This window comes from Vanellus vanellus, assembly GCF_965231255.1.
Source record: "Vanellus vanellus genome assembly, contig: HAP1_SCAFFOLD_1214, whole genome shotgun sequence".
Lineage (NCBI taxonomy): Eukaryota > Metazoa > Chordata > Aves > Charadriiformes > Charadriidae > Vanellus > Vanellus vanellus.
Window position 1 is genome coordinate 1 of NW_028128915.1, and position 22,995 is coordinate 22,995.

General features: G+C 64.8%; 1 protein-coding gene across 1 annotated transcript; it reads right to left on the bottom strand.

Moving 5' to 3' along the window:
- Nucleotides 1-474: 474 nt before the first annotated feature.
- CLIP3 (CAP-Gly domain containing linker protein 3) lies at nt 475-22,781 on the bottom strand (the record flags this gene model as incomplete). The annotated part of the gene is made up of 7 exons (XM_082499806.1): nt 475-711; nt 5,678-5,796; nt 8,432-8,593; nt 12,219-12,312; nt 16,148-16,287; nt 18,629-18,770; nt 22,737-22,781. Coding segments are annotated over 7 exons (939 nt in total), but the record flags the coding sequence as incomplete, so codon positions are not given.
- Nucleotides 22,782-22,995: the final 214 nt, after the last annotated feature.

The following is a 22,995-nucleotide window of genomic DNA, read 5'->3' on the forward strand; positions in this document are numbered from 1 at the left end:
CATAAAACCCCCCAAAACCCCATAAATCCCCCAAACCCCCTAAATCCCCCAAAGCCCCCATAAATCCCCCCCCAAACCCCATATACACCCCAAAACCCAATAAATCACCCCCAAAACCCCCATTATTTCCCCAAACACCCATTATTCCCCCCCAAACCCATAAATCCCCCCCAAAACCCCATTATTCCCCCCCAAACCCCATATAAACCCCCCCAAAACCCCATAAATCCCCCAAACACCCATTATTCCCCCCAAAACCCCATAAATTCCCCCCAAACCCCATACACACCCCAAAACCCCATAAATCCCCCCAAAGCCCCATAAAACCCCCCAAACCCCCATAAATCCCCCAAACCCCATTATTCCCCCCCCCAAACCCCCCCTCCCCCCCTCCCCTCTCCCCCTCCCATAACCCCCTTCCCTCTCCCCCCGCCCCCATTTAGGCTCCGCCCCCCCCTACGCCCCGCCCCTCACCTTCCCGCCCTGGAGGCGCACGCGCTCCCCCAGGCGGAGGCCGAGGCAGAGGAGCGTGAGGTTCCCCGGGAGGTTGTCGTAGTTGGGGAGGCCGAGGCGGGGCGGGGCGCAGCTCAAGGGGACGGCCTCCAGGAGGAGGCGCCGCAGTTCCCGCGCTGCCGCTGCCGCTTCCGCTTTGTCCAACGTCATATCCGTCGGGTCCGGCACCACTTCCGCCGCCACTTGGCCTTTGCTGTTCTGCGGGGGGGGGGGGGGGAATGGGGTGTACTGGGGTGTACTGGGGGGTGTCCACACACCCCCAGTACCCCCCCAGTATAGCCCAACAGCCCTCCCAGTATAGCCCAATAGCCCCCCAGTATAGCCCAGTACCCCCCCAATATAGCCCAATACCACCCCAGTATAGCCCAATAGCCCCCCCAGTATAGCCCAGTACCCCCCCAGTATAGCCCAATACCACCCCAGTATAGCCCAATAGCCCCCCCAGTATAGCCCAGTACCCCCCAGTATAGCCCAATAGCCTGCCCCAGTATAGCCCAGTACTCCCCAGTATAGCCCAATAGCCCTCCCAGTATAGCCCAGTACCCCCCAGTATAGCCCAGTACCCCCCCCAGTATAGCCCAGTACCCCCCAGTATAGCCCAGTACCCCCCCAGTATAGCCCAATGCCACCCCAGTATAGCACAATAGCCCGCCCCAGTATAGCCCAGTACCCCCCAGTATAGCCCAACAGCCCTCCCAGTATAGCACAGTACCCCCCAGTATAGCCCAGTACCCCGCCAGTATAGCTCAGTACCCCCCAGTATAGCCAAATACCCCTCCCAGTATAGCCCAGTACCCTCCCAGTATAGCCCAATAGCCCCCCAGTATAGCCCAGTACCCCCCAGTATAGCCCAATAGCCCTCCCAGTATAGCCCAGTACCCTCCCAGTATAGCCAAATAGCCCCCCCAGTATAGCCCAGTACACCCCAGTATAGCCCAGTACCCTCCCAATATAGCCCAATAGCCCCCCAGTATAGGCCAGTACCCCCCAGTATAGCCCAATAGCCCCCCCAGTATAGCCCAGTACCCCCCCAGTATAGCCCAATGCCACCCCAGTATAGCCCAATAGCCCGCCCCAATATAGCCCAGTACTCCCCCAGTATAGCCCAATAGCCCCCCAGTATAGCCCAGTACCCCCCAGTATAGCCCAATTCCACCCCAGTATAGCACAATAGCCCGCCCCAGTATAGCCCAGTACCCTCCCAGTATAGCCCAATAGCCCCCCAGTATAGCCCAATAGCCCCCCAGTATAGGCCAGTACCCCCCCAAGTATAGCCCAATAGCTGCCCCAGTATAGCCCAGTACCCCCCAGTATAGCCCAGTACCCCCCCAGTATAGCCCAATACCACCCCAGTATAGCCCAATAGACCCCAGTACACCCCACTACCCCCCAGTACACACCAATACCCCCCCAGTATACCTCAATCCTTCCCAAGACAATCCAGTAACCCCCAGTACACACCAGTACCCCCCAATCCCTCCCACACCCCCATTGGCTCCCAGCGCCCTCCCAGTGCCTCCCAGTGCCCCCCAATGCCTCCCAGCACCCTCCCAGTACCCTCCCATTGCCCCCCAGCACCCTCCCAGTGCCTCCCAGTGCCTCCCAGCGCCCTCCCAGTGCCTCCCAGCGCCCACCCAGTGCCTCCCAGCACCCTGTCAGTACCCTCCCAGTGCCCTCCCAGCGCCCCCCAGCACCCTCCCAGTGCTTCCCAGTGCCCCCCAATGCCTCCCAGCGCCCTCCCAGTACCCTCCCATTGCCTCCCAGCGCCCACCCAGTGCCTCCCATTGCCTCCCAGCGCCCACCCACTGCCTCCCAGTGCCTCCCAGCGCCCTCCCAGCGCCCCCCAGCACCCTCCCAGCGCCCACCCAGTGCCTCCCATTGCCTCCCAGCGCCCACCCAGTGCCTCCCAGTGCCTCCCAGCGCCCTCCCAGCGCCCACCCAGTGCCTCCCAGTGCCTCCCAGCGCCCACCCAGCGCCCTCCCAGCGCCCCCCAGCGCCCACCCAGTGCCTCCCAGCACCCTCCCAGTGCCTCCCAGCACCCTCCCATTGCCTCCCAGCGCCCACCCAGTGCCTCCCAGTGCCTCCCAGCACCCTCCCAGCGCCCACCCAGTGCCTCCCAGCGCCCTCCCAGTGCCTCCCAGTGCCCCCCAATGCCTCCCAGCACCCTCCCAGTACCCTCCCATTGCCCCCCAGCACCCTCCCAGTGCCTCCCAGCACCCTCTCAGTACCCTCCCAGTGCCCTCCCAGTGCATCTCAGCACCCTCCCAGTGCCTCCCAGTGCCCCCAGCGCCCTCCCAGTGCCTCCCAGCACCCTCCCAGTACCCTCCCAGTGCCTCCCAGCACCCTCCCAGTGCCTCCCAGCGCCCCCCAATGCCTCCCAGCGCCCTCCCATTGCCTCCCAGCGCCCACCCAGTGCCTCCCAGTGCCTCCCAGCGCCCTCCCAGCGCCTCCCAGCGCCCTCCCAGCGCCCCCCAGCACCCTCCCAGTGCCTCCCAGTGCCCCCCAATGCCTCCCAGCACCCTCCCAGTACCCTCCCATTGCCTCCCAGCGCCCACCCAGTGCCTCCCAGTGCCTCCCAGCGCCCTCCCAGTGCCTCCCAGCACCCTCTCAGTACCCTCCCATTGCCTCCCAGCGCCCACCCAGTGCCTCCCATTGCCTCCCATTGCCCACCCACTGCCTCCCAGTGCCTCCCAGCACCCTCCCAGCACCCTCGCAGTGCCCCCCAGCACCCTCCCAGTGCCTCCCAGCACCCTCCTGGCACCCTCCCAGCGCCCTCCCAGTGCCTCCCATTGCCTCCCAGCGCCCACCCACTGCCTCCCAGCGCCCTCCCAGTGCCTCCCAGTGCCTCCCAGCGCCCTCCCAGCGCCCTCCAGCACCCTCCCAGTGCCTCCCAGTGCCCCCCAATGCCTCCCAGCACCCTCTCAGTACCCTCCCATTGCCCCCCAGCACCCACCCAGTGCCTCCCATTGCCTCCCAGCGCCCACCCACTGCCTCCCAGTGCCTCCCAGCACCCTCCCAGTGCCTCCCAGCACCCTCCTGGCACCCTCCCAGCGCCCACCCAGTGCCCCCCAATGCCTCCCAGCACCCTCCCAGTACCCTCCCATTGCCTCCCAGCGCCCACCCAGTGTCCCCCAGTGCCTCCCAGCGCCCTCCCAGTGCCTCCCAGCACCCTCTCAGTACCCTCCCATTGCCTCCCAGCGCCACCTAGTGCCTCCCAGTGCCTCCCAGCACCCTCCCAGTACCCTCCATTGCCTCCCAGCGCCCACCCAGTGCCTCCCAGTGCCTCCCAGCACCCTCCCAGTGCCTCCCATTGCCTCCCAGCGCCCACCCAGTGCCTCCCAGCGCCCTCCCAGTGCCTCCCAGCACCCTCCCAGCGCCCCCCAGCGCCCTCCCAGTGCCTCCCAGCACCCTCTCAGTACCCTCCCATTGCCTCCCAGCGCCCACCCAGTGCCTCCCAGTGCCTCCCAGCACCCTCTCAGTACCCTCCCATTGCCCCCCAGCGCCCACCCAGTGCCTCCCATTGCCTCCCAGCGCCCACTCAGTGCCTCCCAGTGCCTCCCAGCACCCTCCCAGTGCCTCCCAGCACCCTCCTGGCACCCTCCCAGTGCCCACCCAGTGCCCCCCAATGCCTCCCAGCACCCTCCCAGTACCCTCCCATTGCCTCCCAGCGCCCACCCAGTGCCTCCCAGCGCCCTCCCAGTGCCTCCCAGCACCCTCCCAGCGCCCCCCAGCGCCCTCCCAGTGCCTCCCAGCACCCTCCCAGTACCCTCCCATTGCCTCCCAGCGCCCACCCAGTGTCCCCCAGTGCCTCCCAGCGCCCTCCCAGTGCCTCCCAGCACCCTCTCAGTACCCTCCCATTGCCTCCCAGCGCCACCTAGTGCCTCCCAGTGCCTCCCAGCACCCTCCCAGTACCCTCCATTGCCTCCCAGCGCCCACCCAGTGCCTCCCAGTGCCTCCCAGCACCCTCCCAGTGCCTCCCATTGCCTCCCAGCGCCCACCCAGTGCCTCCCAGCGCCCTCCCAGTGCCTCCCAGCACCCTCCCAGCGCCCCCCAGCGCCCTCCCAGTGCCTCCCAGCACCCTCTCAGTACCCTCCCATTGCCTCCCAGCGCCCACCCAGTGCCTCCCAGTGCCTCCCAGCACCCTCTCAGTACCCTCCCATTGCCCCCCAGCGCCCACCCAGTGCCTCCCATTGCCTCCCAGCGCCCACTCAGTGCCTCCCAGTGCCTCCCAGCACCCTCCCAGTGCCTCCCAGCACCCTCCTGGCACCCTCCCAGTGCCCACCCAGTGCCCCCCAATGCCTCCCAGCACCCTCCCAGTACCCTCCCATTGCCTCCCAGCGCCCACCCAGTGCCTCCCAGCGCCCTCCCAGTGCCTCCCAGCACCCTCCCAGCGCCCCCCAGCGCCCTCCCAGTGCCTCCCAGCACCCTCTCAGTACCCTCCCATTGCCTCCCAGCGCCCACCCAGTGCCTCCCAGTGCCTCCCAGCACCCTCCCAGTACCCTCCCATTGCCTCCCAGCGCCCACCCAGTGCCTCCCATTGCCTCCCAGCGCCCACCCAGTGCCTCCCAGCGCCCTCCCAGTGCCTCCCAGCACCCTCCCAGCGCCCCCCAGCACCCTCCCAGTGCCTCCCAGTGCCCCGCAATGCCTCCCAGCACCCTCCCAGTACACTCCCATTGCCTCCCAGCACCCACCCAGTGCCTCCCATTGCCTCCCAGCGCCCACCCAGTGCCTCCCAGTGCCTCCCAGCGTGCTCCCAGTGCCTCCCAGCACCCTCTCAGTACCCTCCCATTGCCTCCCAGTGCCCACCCAGTGCCTGCCAGTGCCCTCCCAGTGCCTCCCAGTGCCTCCCAGCGCCTTCCCAGCGCCCCCCAGCACCCTCCCAGCAGCCTCCCAGTGCCCCCCAATGCCTCCCAGCACCCTCCCAGTACCCTCCCATTGCCTCCCAGCACCCACCCAGTGCCTCCCATTGCCTCCCAGCGCCCACCCAGTGCCTCCCAGTGCCTCCCAGCGTGCTCCCAGTGCCTCCCAGCGCCCTCCCAGCGCCCCCCAGCGCCCCCCAGCACCCTCCCAGCGCCTCCCAGTGCCCCCCAGCGCCCTCCCAGTGCCCCCCAGCACCCTCCCAGCGCCTCCCAGTGCCCCCAGCGCCCCCCCTTGGCGGGGGTACCCGCAGGGCGGGGTCGGCCCCGTGCTCCAGCAGGCAGCGCGCGGCGCCCAGGCAGAGGTTGGAGGCGGCGATGTGGAGGGCCGTCCCGTGGCTGAAGTCGCTGCAGGTGGAGTGCAGCACTGCGGGGGGGGGGGAAACTGAGGCACCGACCGCCCCGGGGGGAGCCCCGGGGGCCTACGGGGGGGGGGGACGGGGACAGGGGGACACACGGGGACACAGGGGGACAGGGGGGGACACCGGGACACGGGGGGACACGGGGAAGGGGGGGGACACAGGGACAAAGAGGGACATAGGGACACGGGGGGACACGGGGATGGGGGGGACACGGGGGGCCACAGGGGACAGGGGGACAGAGGGGGACATGGGGACACGGGGTGACACGGGGACAGCAGAACACAAGCCCCCCCCCCCCCCCCGGTACCCCAATGTCCCCCTCCCATGGACCCCAACGTCCCCCCCATGGACCCCAATGTCCCCCCCCATAGCAACCCAATGTCCCCCCCATGGCACCCCAATGCCCCCCCCCCCATGGACCCCAATGACCCCCATAGCACCCCAATGTCCCCCCCCGCCACCCCAATTCCCCCCCCATGGTACTCCAATGTCCCCCCCCCCCCCCCCATGGACCCCAATGTCCCCCCATGGCACCCCAATTCCCCCCCCATGGACCCCAATGCCCCCCCCCATGGACCCCAATGTCCCCCCATGGCACCCCAATGCCCCCCCCCCCGGACCCCAGTGTCCCCCCCATGGACCCCAATGTCCCTCCATAGCACCCCAATTCCCCCCCCAAGGCACCCCAATGCTCCCCCCCCGGACCCCAATTCCCCCGCCATGGCACCCCAATGCCCCCCCCCATGGACCCCAATGTCCCCCCCCCCCCGGACCCCAATGTCCCCCCCCATGGCACCCCAATTCCCCCCCCCATGGACCCCAATGCCCCCCCCCATGGACCCAATGTCCCCCCCCATGGACCCCAATGTCCCCCCCCATGGACCCCAATTCCCCCCCCATGGCACCCCAATGTCCCCCCCCCCCGGACCCCAATGTCCCCCGCCATGGCACCCCAATGCCCCCCCCCATGGACCCCAATGTCCCCCCCCCCCGGACCCCAATGTCCCCCGCCATGGCACCCCAATTCCCCCCCCATGGACCCCAATGCCCCCCCCCCCGACCCCAGTGTCCCCCCCATGGACCCCAATGTCCCTCCATAGCACCCCAATTCCCCCCCCCCAAGGCACCCCAATGCTCCCCCCCCGGACCCCAATGCCCCCCCCCATGGCACCCCAATGCCCCCCCCCATGGCACCCCAATTCCCCCGCCATGGCACCCCAATGCCCCCCCCCATGGACCCCAATGTCCCCCCCCCCGGACCCCAATGTCCCCCCCCATGGCACCCCAATTCCCCCCCCCATGGACCCCAATGCCCCCCCCCATGGACCCAATGTCCCCCCCCATGGACCCCAATGTCCCCCCCCATGGACCCCAATTCCCCCCCCATGGCACCCCAATGTCCCCCCCCCCCGGACCCCAATGTCCCCCGCCATGGCACCCCAATGCCCCCCCCCATGGACCCCAATGTCCCCCCCCCCCGGACCCCAATGTCCCCCGCCATGGCACCCCAATTCCCCCCCCATGGACCCCAATGTCCCCCCATGTCACCCCAATGACCCCCCCACCGGACCCCAGTGTCCCCCCCATGGACCCCAATGTCCCTCCATAGCACCCCAATTCCCCCCCCAAGGCACCCCAATGCTCCCCCCCCCGGACCCCAATGCCCCCCCCATGGCACCCCAATTCCCACGCCATGGCACCCCAATGCCCCCCCCCATGGACCCCAATGTCCCCCCCCCCGGACCCCAATGTCCCCCCCCATGGCACCCCAATTCCCCCCCCCATGGACCCCAATGCCCCCCCCCATGGACCCAATGTCCCCCCCCATGGACCCCAATGTCCCCCCCCCCCGGACCCCAATGTCCCCCGCCATGGCACCCCAATGCCCCCCCCCCCATGGCACCCCAATTCCCACGCCATGGCACCCCAATGCCCCCCCCCATGGACCCCAATGTCCCCCCCCCCGGACCCCAATGTCCCCCCCCATGGCACCCCAATTCCCCCCCCCATGGACCCCAATGCCCCCCGGACCCCAATGTCCCTCCATGGCACCCCAATGCCCTCCCCCCATGGCACCCCAATTCCCCCGCCATGGACCCCAATGCCCCCCCCATGGCACCCCAATTCCCCCGCCATGGACCCCAATGCCCCCCCCCATGGCACCCCAATTCCCCCGCCATGGCACCCCAATGCCCCCCCCATGGACCCCAATGTCCCCCCCCAAGGCACCCCAATTCCCCCCCCATGGACCCCAATGCCCCCCCCCATGGCACCCCAATTCCCCCCCCATGGACCCCAATTCCCCCCCCATGGACCCCAATGTCCCCCCATTGGCCCCAATGTCCCCCCCCATGGACCCCAGTGTCCCCCGCCATGGCACCCCAATGCCCCCCCCCATGGCACCCCAATGCCCCCCCCCATGGACCCCAATGCCCCCCACCAATGGACCCCAATGCCCCCCCCCATAGCACCCCAACATCCCTCCCTGAGTGCCCCCCATGTCCTTCCCCAGGGGACACCGGTGTCCCCTGCGCCCTCCGGTCTCGGGGTGTCCCTCCCCTCCCCCAGAGGTGTCCCCCCCCTTCCCCCGGGGGGGTGTGTGTGTGTGTCCCCCCTCCCTCCCCCGGGGGTGTCCCTCACCTCGGGGCGCCGCCGCCCGCAGGAGGGTGCGGATGAGTTCGGGGACGTCGAAGTAGGCGGCGTAGTGGAGGGCGTTCATGTGGGTCCAGCGGCTGCGCAGCGTCACGTCCCCCCCCAGCGCCAACAGCCGCGTGGAGAGGCGCACAGCCGCCGCCGGGTCCCCTGGGGATGGGGGGGGGGGGTGACACAGCCCGAGTGGGGACGGGGACGTCACCCGGGGAGAGCCCGAGTGGGGATGGGGACAGTCGGAGTGGGGACGGGGACGTCACCTGGGGACAGCCGGAGTGGGGATGGGGACAGTCGGAGTGGGGATGGGGATGTCACCCAGGGACAGCCTGAGTGGGGATGGGGATGTCACCCGGGGACAGCCGGAGTGGGGATGGGGATGTCACCCGGGGACAGCCCGAGTGGGGATGGGGACACCTGGAGTGGGGACAGGGACAGCCGGAGTGGGGATGGGGACAGCTGGAGTGGGGATGGGGATGTCACCCAGGGACAGCCGGAGTGGGGATGGGGACAGCCGGAGTGGGGATGGGGATGTCACCCAGGGACAGCCGGAGTGGGGATGGGGACAGCCAGAGTGGGGATGGGGATGTCACCCAGGGACAGCCGGAGTGGGGATGGGGACAGCCGGAGTGGGGACGGGGACAGCCGGAGTGGGGATGGGGATGTCACCCAGGGACAGCCGGAGTGGGGATGGGGACGTCACCCGGGGACAGCCAGAGTGGGGACGGGGACAGCCGGAGTGGGGATGGGGATGTCACCCGGGGACAGCCGGAGTGGGGATGGGGACAGCCGGAGTGGGGATGGGGATGTCACCCAGGGACAGCCGGAGTGGGGATGGGGACAGCCGGAGTGGGGATGGGGATGTCACCCGGGGACAGCCCGAGTGGGGATGGGGACAGCCGGAGTGGGGATGGGGATGTCACCCAGGGACAGCCGGAGTGGGGATGGGGACAGCCAGAATGGGGACAGGGACAGCCGGAGTGGGGATGGGGACAGCTGGAGTGGGGATGGGGACAGCCGGAGTGGGGATGGGGATGTCACCCAGGGACAGCCGGAGTGGGGATGGGTACAGCCGGAGTAGGGATGGGGATGTCACCCAGGGACAGCCGGAGTGGGCATGGGGACAGCCAGAGTGGGGACGGGGATGTCACCCAGGGACAGCCGGAGTGGGGATGGGGACAGCCGGAGTGGGGATGGGGATGTCACCCAGGGACAGCCGGAGTGGGGATGGGGACAGCCGGAGTGGGGATGGGGATGTCACCCAGGGACAGCCGGAGTGGGGGCGGGGGGATGCGGCGCTGCCTGAACCAGAGATGGGGGGACATGGGGATGTGGGGACATTGGGACACTGGGGAATTGGGGGCACTGGGGACATGGGGACAATGAGGACATGGGGACATTGGGACTGGGGACACCGGGACTGGGGACACTGGGGACACTGGGGACATGGGGACACTGGGACTGGGGATACTGGGGACAACGAGGACATGGGGACACTGGGACTGGGGACACTGGGGACATGGGGACATTGGGACTGGGGACACTGGGGACACTTGGACTGGTGACTCTGGGGACATGGGGACACGGGGACATTGGGACTGGGGACACTGGGAACATGGGGATGCTGGGACTGGGGACACTGGGACTGGGGACACTGGGGACACTGGGACTGGGGACAGTGAGGACATGGGGACACTGGGACTGGGGACACTGGGGGCACTGAGGACATGGGGACATTGGGACTGGGGACACTGGGGACACTGGGACTGGGGACGGTGAGGACATGGGGACACTGGGGACATGGGGACGCTGGGACTGGGGACACTGGGACTGGGGACACTGGGGACACTGGGGACACTGGGACTGGGGACAGTGAGGACATGGGGACATTGGGACTGGGGACACTGGGACTGGGGACACTGGGGACACTGGGGACATGGGGACACTGGGACTGGGGACACTGGGGACACTGGGACTGAGGACAGTGAGGACATGGGGACACTGGGGACATGGGGACGCTGGGACTGGGGACACTGGGACTGGGGACACTGGGGACACTGGGACTGGGGACAGTGGGACTGGGGACACTGGGAACATGGGGACGCTGGGACTGGGGACACTGGGACTGGGGACACTGGGGACACTGGGACTGGGGACAGTGGGACTGGGGACACTGGGGACATGGGGACGTTGGGACTGGGGACACTGGGGACACTGGGGACACTGATACTGGGGACATGGGGACTCTGGGACTGGGGACACTGGGGACACTTGGACTGGTGACTCTGGGGACATGGGGACACGGGGACATTGGGACTGGGGACACTGGGAACATGGGGACGCTGGGACTGGGGACACTGGGACTGGGGACACTGGGGACACTGGGACTGGGGACAGTGAGGACATGGGGACACTGGGACTGGGGACACTGGGGGCACTGAGGACATGGGGACATTGGGACTGGGGACACTGGGGACACTGGGACTGGGGACGGTGAGGACATGGGGACACTGGGACTGGGGACACTGGGACTGGGGACACTGGGGACACTGGGACTGAGGACAGTGAGGACATGGGGACACTGGGGACATGGGGACGCTGGGACTGGGGACACTGGGACTGGGGACACTGGGGACACTGGGGACACTGGGACTGGGGACAGTGAGGACATGGGGACATTGGGACTGGGGACACTGGGACTGGGGACACTGGGGACACTGGGGACATGGGGACACTGGGACTGGGGATACTGGGGACAACGAGGACATGGGGACACTGGGACTGGGGACACTGGGGACACTGGGGACATGGGGACACTGGGACTGGGGATACTGGGGACAACGAGGACATGGGGACACTGGGACTGGGGACACTGGGGACATGGGGACACTGGGACTGGGGACACTGGGGACAATGAGGACATGGGAACATGAGGACATGGGGACATTGGGACTGGGGACACTGGGGACACTTGGACTGGTGACTCTGGGGACACGGGGACATTGGGACTGGGGACACTGGGGACATGGGGACGCTGGGACTGGGGACACTGGGACTGGGGACACTGGGGACACTGGGACTGGGGACAGTGAGGACATGGGGACATTGGGACTGGGGACACTGGGGACATGGGGACGTTGGGACTGGGGACACTGGTGATACTGGGCCTGGGGACAGTGAGGACATGGGGACACTGGGACTGGGGACACTGGGGACACTGGGACTGGGGACAGTGAGGACATGGGGACACTGGGGACATGGGGATGCTGGGACTGGGGACACTGGGACTGGGGACACTGGGGACACTGGGACTGGGGACAGTGAGGACATGGGGACACTGGGACTGGGGACACTGGGACTGGGGACACTGGGGACACTGGGACTGGGGACAGTGAGGACATGGGGACATTGGGGACATGGGGACGCTGGGACTGGGGACACTGGGGACACTGGGACTGGGGACACTGGGGACATGGGGACGCTGGGACTGGGGACACTGGGACTGGTGACACTGGGGACATTGGGACTGGGGACAGTGGGGACACTGGGAGTGGGGACACTGGGGACATGAGGACGCTGGGACTGGGGACACTGGGACTGGGGACACTGGGGACAGAGAGGACATGGGGACATTGGGACTGGGGACACTGGGACTGGGGACACTGGGGACACTGGGACTGGGGACAGTGAGGACATGGGGACATTGGGGACATGGGGACGCTGGGACTGGGGACACTGGGACTGGGGACACTGGGGACACTGGGACTGGGGTGTCACCCACCCACGCCGTGGGCGCCGGCCTTGCAGGCGTAGTGCAGCAGCGTCATGTCCGTCAGTCCGTCCCGGTCGTTGACGTGGCACCCGCGGCGCAGGATCTGCCCAGTCCCACCAGTCCCTCGCCGCTGCCTCGTCTCCCAGTTCCCCTCCCAGTGCTCCCAGTACCCTCCCAGTACCCTCCCTCAGTCTCCCAGTTCCCCTCCCAGTGCTCCCAGTTGCCTCCCATTACCCTCCCTCAGTCTTCCAGTTCCTCTCCCAGTGCTCCCAGTACCCTCCCTTGGTCTCCCAGTTCCCCTCCCACTGCTCCCAGTTCCCTCCCAGTACCCTCCCTCGGTCTACCAGTTCCCCTCCCAGTGCTCCCAGTTATCCCCCAGTATCCTCCCTCAGTCTACCAGTTCCCCTCGCAGTACTCCCAGTTGCCTCCCAATAACCTCCCTCGGTCTACCAGTTCCCCTCCGAGTGTTTCCAGTTGCCTCCCAGTACCCTCCCTCGGTCTCCCAGTTCCCCTCCCAGTGCTCCCAGTGCCCTCCCTCGGTCTCCCAGTTCCCCTCCCACTGCTCCCAGTTATCCCCCAGTATCCTCCCTCAGTCTACCAGTTCCCCTCGCAGTACTCCCAGTTGCCTCCCAATAACCTCCCTCGGTCTACCAGTTCCCCTCCGAGTGTTCCCAGTTGCCTCCCAGTACCCTCCCTCGGTCTCCCAGTTCCCCTCCCAGTGCTCCCAGTTGCCTCCCATTACCCTCCCTCAGTCTTCCAGTTCCTCTCCCAGTGCTCCCAGTACCCTCCCTTGGTCTCCCAGTTCCCCTCCCACTGCTCCCAGTTCCCTCCCAGTACCCTCCCTCGGTCTACCAGTTCCCCTCCCAGTGCTCCCAGTTATCCCCCAGTATCCTCCCTCAGTCTACCAGTTCCCCTCGCAGTACTCCCAGTTGCCTCCCAATAACCTCCCTCGGTCTACCAGTTCCCCTCCGAGTGTTTCCAGTTGCCTCCCAGTACCCTCCCTCGGTCTCCCAGTTCCCCTCCCAGTGCTCCCAGTGCCCTCCCTCGGTCTCCCAGTTCCCCTCCCACTGCTCCCAGTTATCCCCCAGTATCCTCCCTCAGTCTACCAGTTCCCCTCGCAGTACTCCCAGTTGCCTCCCAATAACCTCCCTCGGTCTACCAGTTCCCCTCCGAGTGTTCCCAGTTGCTTCCCAGTACCCTCCCTCGGTCTCCCAGTTCCCCTCCCAGTGCTCCCAGTTGCCTCCCATTACCCTCCCTCAGTCTTCCAGTTCCTCTCCCAGTGCTCCCAGTACCCTCCCTTGGTCTCCCAGTTCCCCTCCCACTGCTCCCAGTTCCCTCCCAGTACCCTCCCTCGGTCTACCAGTTCCCCTCCCAGTGCTCCCAGTTATCCCCCAGTATCCTCCCTCAGTCTACCAGTTCCCCTCGCAGTACTCCCAGTTGCCTCCCAATAACCTCCCTCGGTCTACCAGTTCCCCTCCGAGTGTTTCCAGTTGCCTCCCAGTACCCTCCCTCGGTCTCCCAGTTCCCCTCCCAGTGCTCCCAGTGCCCTCCCTCGGTCTCCCAGTTCCCCTCCCACTGCTCCCAGTTATCCCCCAGTATCCTCCCTCAGTCTACCAGTTCCCCTCGCAGTACTCCCAGTTGCCTCCCAATAACCTCCCTCGGTCTACCAGTTCCCCTCCGAGTGTTCCCAGTTGCCTCCCAGTACCCTCCCTCGGTCTACCAGTTCCCCTCCCAGTGCTCCCCGATACCCCTCAGTACCCTCCCTCGGTCTCCCCGTTCCCTGCCCAGTGCTCCCAGTTATCCCCCAGTATCCTCCCTCAGTCTACCAGTTCCCCTCGCAGTACTCCCAGTTGCCTCCCAATAACCTCCCTCGGTCTACCAGTTCCCCTCCCAGTGCTCCCAGTTGCCTCCCAGTACCCACCCTCGGTCTACCAGTTCCCCTCCCAGTGCTCCCAGTTACCCCCTAGTACCCTCCCCAGAGCTCCCAGCTCCTCCCAGTTCCCCTCCCAGTGCTCCCAGTTACCCCCTAGTACCCTCCCCAGAGCTCCCAGCTCCTCCCCAGTTCTCCTCCCAATGCTCCCAGTTCCCTCCCAGTACACTCCCTCGGTCTACCAGTTCCCCTCCCAGTGCTCCCAGTTCCCTCCCAGTACCCTCCCTCGGTCTCCCCGTTCCCCTCCCACTGCTCCCAGTTGCCTCCCATTACCCTCCCTCAGTCTCCCAGTTCCCCTCCCAGTGCTCCCAGTACCCTCCCTCGGTCTACCAGTTCCCCTCCCAGTGCTCCCAGTTACCCCCTAGTACCCTCCCCAGAGCTCCCAGCTCCTCCCAGTTCCCCTCCCAGTGCTCCCAGTTACCCCCTAGTACCCTCCCCAGAGCTCCCAGCTCCTCCCCAGTTCTCCTCCCAATGCTCCCAGTTCCCTCCCAGTACACTCCCTCGGTCTACCAGTTCCCCTCCCAGTGCTCCCAGTTCCCTCCCAGTACCCTCCCTCGGTCTCCCCGTTCCCCTCCCACTGCTCCCAGTTGCCTCCCATTACCCTCCCTCAGTCTCCCAGTTCCCCTCCCAGTGCTCCCAGTACCCTCCCTCGGTCTACCAGTTCCCCTCCCAGTGCTCCCAGTTGCCTCCCAGTACCCACCCTCGGTCTACCAGTTCCCCTCCCAGTGCTCCCAGTTATCCCCCAGTATCCTCCCTCAGTCTACCAGTTCCCCTCGCAGTACTCCCAGTTGCCTCCCAATAACCTCCCTCGGTCTACCAGTTCCCCTCCGAGTGTTTCCAGTTGCCTCCCAGTACCCTCCCTCGGTCTCCCAGTTCCCTGCCCAGTGCTCCCAGTTACCCCCCAGTACCCTCCCTCGGCCTCCCAATTCCCCTCCCAGTGCTCCCAGTTGCCTCCCAGTACCCTCCCTCGGTCTACCAGTTCCCCTCCCAGTGCTCCCAGTTGCCTCCCAGTACCCTCCCTCGGTCTACCAGTTCCCCTCCCAGTGCTCCCAGTTCCCTCCCAGTACCCTCCCTTGGTCTACCAGTTCCCCTCCCAGTGCTCCCAGTTACCCCCTAGTACCCTCCCCAGAGCTCCCAGCTCCTCCCCAGTTCCCCTCCCAATGCTCCCAGTTACCCCCTAGTACCCTCCTTCAGTCTACCAGTTCCCCTCCCAGTGCTCCCAGTTCCCTCCCAGTACCCTCCCTCGGTCTACCAGTTCCCCTCCCAGTGCTCCCAGTTACCCCCAGTACCCTCCCCAGAGCTCCCAGCTCCTCCCCAGTTCCCCTCCCAGTGCTCCCAGATACCCCTCAGTACCCTCCCTCGGTCTCCCCGTTCCCCTTCCAGTGCTCCCAGTTACCCCTCAGTACCCTCCCTCGGTCTCCCCGTTCCCCTTCCAGTGCTCCCAGTTACCCCCCAGTACCCTCCCTCGGTCTCCCAGTTTCCCTCCCAGTGCTCCCAGTTCCCTCCCAGTACCCTCCCGCAGTCTCCCAGTTACCCTCCCAGTGCTCCCAGTACCCTCCCTCGTTCTACCAGTTCCCCTCCCAGTGCTCCCAGTTCCCTCCCAGTACCCTCCCGCAGTCTCCCAGTTCCCCTCCCAGTGCTCCCAGTACCCTCCCTCGTTCTACCCGTTCCCCTCCCAGTGCTCCCAGTTCTCCCCCAGTATCCTCCCTCGGTCTACCAGTTCCCCTCCCAGTGCTCCCAGTTCCCTCCCAGTACCCTCCCTCGGTCTCCCAGTTCCCCTCCCAGTGCTCCCAGTTACCCCCTAGTACCCTCCCCAGAGCTCCCAGCTCCTCACCAGTTCCCCTCCCAGTGCTCCTAGTTACCCCTCAGTATCCTCCCTGTCTCCCAGTTCCTCTCCCAGTGCTCCCAGTTCCCCTCCCTGCCATGGCACCCCTCATTCCTTTCCTCCCTACCCCCGCCACTGCACCCCGGCCTCCCAGACTCCCCCCAGTTCCCCCCCCACCACCACCTCATTGCCGATGACGTCGACGCTGTGCTGCACTTGGGGCACCCACTGGCGCAGGATGGCGAAGAGCTGGGGCACGGTGGTGCGGGGGTCCAGCAGGATCTCCCGGCACGCCGCGTCGTTCGGGTCGAAGAAGGTGAAGGCTGCGAGGGGGGGGGGGACGGACACATATGGGGGGGAGGGACACCAACGCGGACACAAGGCGGGGGGGGGGCGCAGAGGGGCACCCGGTGGTGCACAACCCCATATCAGCCATCAGAGAATCCCCACTTGGGTCCGTGTCCCCACCCAGTTGGTTATTTTGGGGGGGGGGAACCTGTACCCATGGAGTCCCCAGTGCTCTTGGGGAGGGGGGGGGCTGTCCTCAAACTGGGGGGGTCCCTCTGCTCTGGAGGGGCGGGGACCCCCCCGGGGTGCTCAACCCCATATCAGCCATCAGAGAATCCCTATTTGGGTCCATGTCCCCCCACTTTATTTTGGGGGGTCCCCAGTGCTCTTGGGGTGGGTGGTGGAGGTCCGTCCTCAAACTGGGGGGGTCCCTCTGCTCTGGAGGGGTGGGGACACCCCCCCAGTGCTCAACCCCATATCAGCCATCAGAGAATCCCCATTTAGGTCCGTGTCCCCCCAATTTATTTTGGGGGGTCCCCATGGGAGTCCGCAGTGCTCTCGGTGGGGGGTGTCTGTCCTCAAACTGGGGGGGTCCATCTGCTCTGGAGGGGCGGGGACCCCCCCGGGGTGCACAACCCCATATCAGCCGTCAGAGAATCCCCATTTGGGTCCGTGGCCCCAACCATGTTTATTTTGGGGGGTCCCTTACGGGGTCCCCAGTGCTCTTTTTGGAGGGGGGGAAGCTGTCCTCAAACTGGGGGGGGGTCCCTCTGCTCTGGAGGGGCGGGGACCCCCCCGGGGTGCTCAACCCCATATCAGCCATCAGAGAATCCCTATTTGGGTCCATGTCCCCCCACTTTATTTTGGGGGGTCCCCAGTGCTCTTGGGGTGGGTGGTGGAGGTCCGTCCTCAAACTGGGGGGGTCCCTCTGCTCTGGAGGGGTGGGGACACCCCCCCAGTGCTCAACCCCATATCAGCCATCAGAGAATCCCCATTTAGGTCCGTGTCCCCCCAATTTATTTTGGGGGGTCCCCATGGGAGTCCGCAGTGCTCTTGGGGAGGGGGGGGTCTGTCCTCAAACTGGGGGGGTCCATCTGCTCTGGAGGGGCGGGGACCCCCCCGGGGTGCACAACCCCATATCAGCCGTCAGAGAATCCCCATTTGGGTCCGTGTTCCCCCAGTTTATTTTGGGGGGTCCCTTACGGGGTCCCCAGTGCTCTTTTTGGAGGGGGGGAAGCTGTCCTCAAACTGGGGGGGGGTCCCTCTGCTCTGGAGGGGCGGGGACCCCCCCGGGGTGCTCAACCCCATATCAGCCATCAGAGAATCCCTATTTGGGTCCATGTCCCCCCACTTTATTTTGGGGGGTCCCCAGTGCTCTTGGGGTGGGTGGTGGAGGTCCGTCCTCAAACTGGGGGGGTCCCTCTGCTCTGGAGGGGTGGGGACACCCCCCCAGTGCTCAACCCCATATCAGCCATCAGAGAATCCCCATTTAGGTCCGTGTCCCCCCAATTTATTTTGGGGGGTCCCCATGGGAGTCCGCAGTGCTCTTGGGGAGGGGGGGGTCTGTCCTCAAACTGGGGGGGTCCATCTGCTCTGGAGGGGCGGGGACCCCCCCGGGGTGCACAACCCCATATCAGCCGTCAGAGAATCCCCATTTGGGTCCGTGGCCCCCCCCAGTTTATTTTGGGGGGTCCCTACGGGGTCCCCAGTGCTCTTTTGGGGGGGGGGGGGGGGGAAGCTGTCCTCAAACTTGGGGGGGGTCCCTCTGCTCTGGGGGGGCGGGGACCCCCCCGGGGTGCACAACCCCATATCAGCCACCAGAGAATCCCCATTTGGGTCCATGTCCCCCCACTTTATTTTGGGGGGTCCCCAGTGCTCTTGGGGTGGGTGTTGGAGGTCCGTCCTCAAACTGGGGGGGGTCCCTCTGCTCTGGAGGGGTGGGGACACCCCCCCAGTGCTCAACCCCATATCAGCCATCAGAGAATCCCCATTTAGGTCCGTGTTCCCCCAATTTATTTTGGGGGGTCCCCATGGGAGTCCGCAGTGCTCTCGGTGGGGGGTGTCTGTCCTCAAACTGGGGGGGTCCATCTGCTCTGGAGGGGCGGGGACCCCCCCGGGTTGCACAACCCCATATCAGCCGTCAGAGAATCCCCATTTGGGTCCGTGTTCCCCCAATTTATTTTGGGGGGTCCCTACGGGGTCCCCAGTGCTCTTTTGGGGGGGGGGGGGGGCGGAAGCTGTCCTCAAACTGGGGGGGGGGTCCCTCTGCTCTGGGGGGGCGGGGACCCCCCCGGGGTGCACAACCCCATATCAGCCACCAGAGAATCCCCACATGGGATTTGGGGGGGGGGGGGGGGGGGGGAGGGGGTGTCTCACCGTAGTCCTTGGGGAGTGGGGCGGGGGCGGCGGGATGTACCATCGGCTTCTTGCGGCGTTCCAGTACGGGACTGGGAGTGGTGGGAGGGGGCGTCCCCCCCTCCGGGGGGTCCCCCCCGCGCTCCTGAGTCATGGCGGCGGCCTGCGGGGGAGGGGCAGGTCAGAGGGGGGCGACCCCCACGGTGGGGTAGGGGGGGACTGGGAGGGGGGCGGAACGGGATGGGGATACTGGGATGGGGATGGGAGTACTGGGATGGGGATAATGGGATGGGGATGGGGGTAATGGGATAGGGATGGTAGTACTGGGATGGGGATATTGGGATGGGGATGGGGATACTGGGATGGGGGTACAGGGATGGGATTACTGGGATGGGGATACTGGGATGGGATACTGGGATGAAGTTGGGGATACTGGGACGGGATACTGTGATGGAGATGGGAATACTAGGACGGGATACTGGGATGGGATACTGGGATGGAGATGGGATTACTGGGATGGGGATACCGGGATGGGTATACTGGGATGTGATACTGGGATGGGGATACTGGGATGGGAATACTGGGATGGGATACTGGGATAGAGATGGGGATACCGGGATGGGGATGGGGATACTGGGATGGGATACTGGGATGGGGATACCGGGATGGGGATGCTGGGATGGAGATGGGATTACTGGGATGGGGATACTGGGATGGGGATACTGGGATGGGATACTGGGTTGGAGATGGGATTACTGGGATGGGATACTGGGATGGGGATGCTGGGATGGTATACTGGGATGGGATACTGGGATGGAGATGGGATTACTGGGATGGGGATAGTGGGATGGGGATACTGGGATAGGGATACTGGGATGGGATACTGGGATGGGATACTGGGTTGTAGATGGGATTACTGGGATGGGGATAGTAGGATGGGGATACTGGGATGGGATACTGGGATGGAGGTGGGGATACTGGGATGGGGATACTGGGATGGAGATGGGATTACTGGGATGGGATTACTGGGATGGAGATACCGGGATGGGATACTTGGATGAAGATGGGGATACTGGGATGGGATACTGGGATGGGGATACTGGATGGAGATGGGATTACTGGGATGGGGATACCGGGATGGGTATACTGGGATGGTATACTGGGATGGGGATACTGGGATGGGATACTGGGATAGAGATGGGGATACCGGGATGGGGATACTGGGATGGGATACTGGGATGGAGATGGGAATACTGGGATGGGATACTGGGATGGGGATACCGGGATGGGGATACTTGGATGGAGATGGGATTACTGGGATGGGGATATTGGGATGGGATACTGGGATGGGTCAGGGATACTGGGATGGAGATGGGGATACTGGGATGGAGATTGGAATACCAGGATGGGGATACTGGGATGGGATACTGGGATGGAGGTGGGGATACTGGGATGGGGATACGGGGATGGGATTACTGGGATGGGATTACTGGGATGGGGATACAGGGATGGGGATACTGGGACGGGATACTGGGATGGGGATACTGGGATGGGGATACTGGGACGGGATACTGGGATGGAGATGGGGATACTGGGACGGGATACTGGGATGGAGATGGGATTACTGGGATGGGGATACTGGGATGGGATACTGGGATGGAGATGGGATTACTGGGATGGGGATAGTGGGATGGGGATACTGGGATGGGATACTGGGATGGAGGTGGGGATACTGGGATGGGGATACTGGGATGGAATTGGGATTACTGGGATGGGATTACTGGGATGGGGATACTGGGATGGGATACTGGGATGAAGATGGGGATACTGGGATGGGATACTGGGATGGAGGTGGGGATACTGGGATGGGGATACTGGGATGGAATTGGGATTACTGGGATGGGATTACTGGGATGGGTATACTGGGATGGGATACTGGGATGGGATACTGGGATGGGGATACTGGGATGGAATTGGGATTACTGGGATGGGATTACTGGGATGGGTATACTGGGATGGGATACTGGGATGGGATACTGGGATGGGGATACTGGGATGGGGATACTGGGATGGGATACTGGGATAGAGATGGGGATACCGGGATGGGGATGGGGATACTGGGATGAGATACTGGGATGGAGATGGGATTACTGGGATGGGATACTGGGATGGGATACTGGGATGGAGATGGTATTACTGGGATGGGGATACTGGGATGGGATACTGGGATGGGTCAGGGATACTGGGATGGAGATGGGGATACTGGGATGGGATACTGGGATGGAGATGGGATTACTAGGATGGGATTACTGGGATGGGGATACTGGGATGGAGATGGGATTACTGGGATGGGGATAGTGGGATGGGGATACTGGGATGGGATACTGGGATGGAGATGGGATTACTAGGATGGGATTACTGGGATGGGGATACTGGGATGGAGATGGGATTACTGGGATGGGGATAGTGGGATGGGGATACTGGGATGGGATACTGGGATGAAGATGGGGATACTGGGATGGGATACTGGGATTGAGATGGGATTACTGGGATGGGATACTGGGATGGGGATACCGGGATGGGTATACTGGGATGGGATACTGGGATGGGATACTGGGATGGGGATACTGGGATGGGAATACTGGGATGGGATACTGGGATAGAGATGGGGATACCGGGATGGGGATGGGGATACTGGGATGAGATACTGGGATGGGAATACTGGGATGGGATACTGGGATAGAGATGGGGATACCGGGATGGGGATGGGGATACTGGGATGAGATACTGGGATGGAGATGGGATTACTGGGATGGGATACTGGGATGGGAATACTGGGATTGGATACTGGGATGGAGATGGGGATACCGGGATGGGGATGGGGATACTGGGATGGGATACTGGGATGGAGATGGGAATACTGGGATGGGATATTGGGATGGGATACTGGGATGGGTCGGGGATACTGGGATGGAGATGGGGATACTGGGATGGGATACTGGGTTGGAGATGGGATTACTAGGATGGGATTACTGGGATGGGGATACTGGGATGGGATACTGGGATGGAGGTGGGGATACTGGGATGGGGATACTGGGATGGAGATGGGATTACTGGGATGGGATTACTAGGATGGGGATACTGGGATGGGATACTGGGATGAAGATGAGGATACTGGGATGGGATACTGGGATGGAGATGGTATTACTGGGATGGGATACTGGGATGGGGATACCGGGATGGGGATACTGGATGGAGATGGGATTACTGGGATGGGGATACCGGGATGGGTATACTGGGATGGTATACTGGGATGGGATACTGGTATGGGAATACTGGGATGGGATACTGGGATAGAGATGGGGATACCGGGATGGGGATGGGGATACTGGGATGGGATACTGGGATGGAGATGGGATTACTGGGATGGGATACTGGGATGGGGATACTGGGATGGGAATACTGGGATGGGATACTGGGATAGAGATGGGAATATCGGGATGGGGATGGGGATACTGGGATGGGATACTGGGATGGAGATGGGATTACTGGGATGGGATACTGGGATGGGGATACTGGGATGGGATACTGGGATAGAGATGGGGATATCGGGATGGGGATGGGGATACTGGGATGGGATACTGGGATACTGAGATGGGAATACTGGGATGGGATACTGGGATGGAGATGGGAATACCGGGATGGGGATACTGGGATGGAGATGGGATTACTGGGATGGGGATACCGGGATGGGGATACTGCGATGGGGATGGGGATACTGGGATGGGATACTGGGATGGAGATGGGATACTGGGATGGGGAGCGGGATGCGGCTGGGCCCGAGCTCCCGGGTGCGGATGGGGGACGGGGGCCCCGGGGGGGGGGGGGGGGGGACGCGATGGGGGGGGGGCAGCGGAGGGGGGGACCGGGAGGGAGGGGGGGGGCCCCACCGGGGGTGGGGGTGGGGACCGGGCCCGGGGCTGCGCTGCGCTGCGGCGGGGGACGGGGATGGCGGGACCGGGAGGGGGACGGGCCGGCGATGGGGGGGGTCCCGGTCCCGGTCCCCTCCGTTGTCCGTGTGTCCCCTCCTCGCGCCCCCATCCCGACCGCCCCCCCCCCCCCCCGGTACCTGCTGGGGACGCGGCCGGCGGGATGGGCTGTGCGCAGTGCGCATGCGCGGGCCGCCCGGGGGGCGGTGGGGATACGGGGCGGGGCCTAGAGGGGCGGGGCCCAGAGGGGCGGGGCGCGGCCTTTAGGGGCGACGGGGGGCGGCAGCGGCTGTAGGGGCGGGATGTATAGGGGCTATAGGGGGTGATGGGCGGCTATAGGGGCTGTGGGGCTATAGGGGACCATAGGGGCTGATGAGCACCTATAGGGGCTGATGAGCA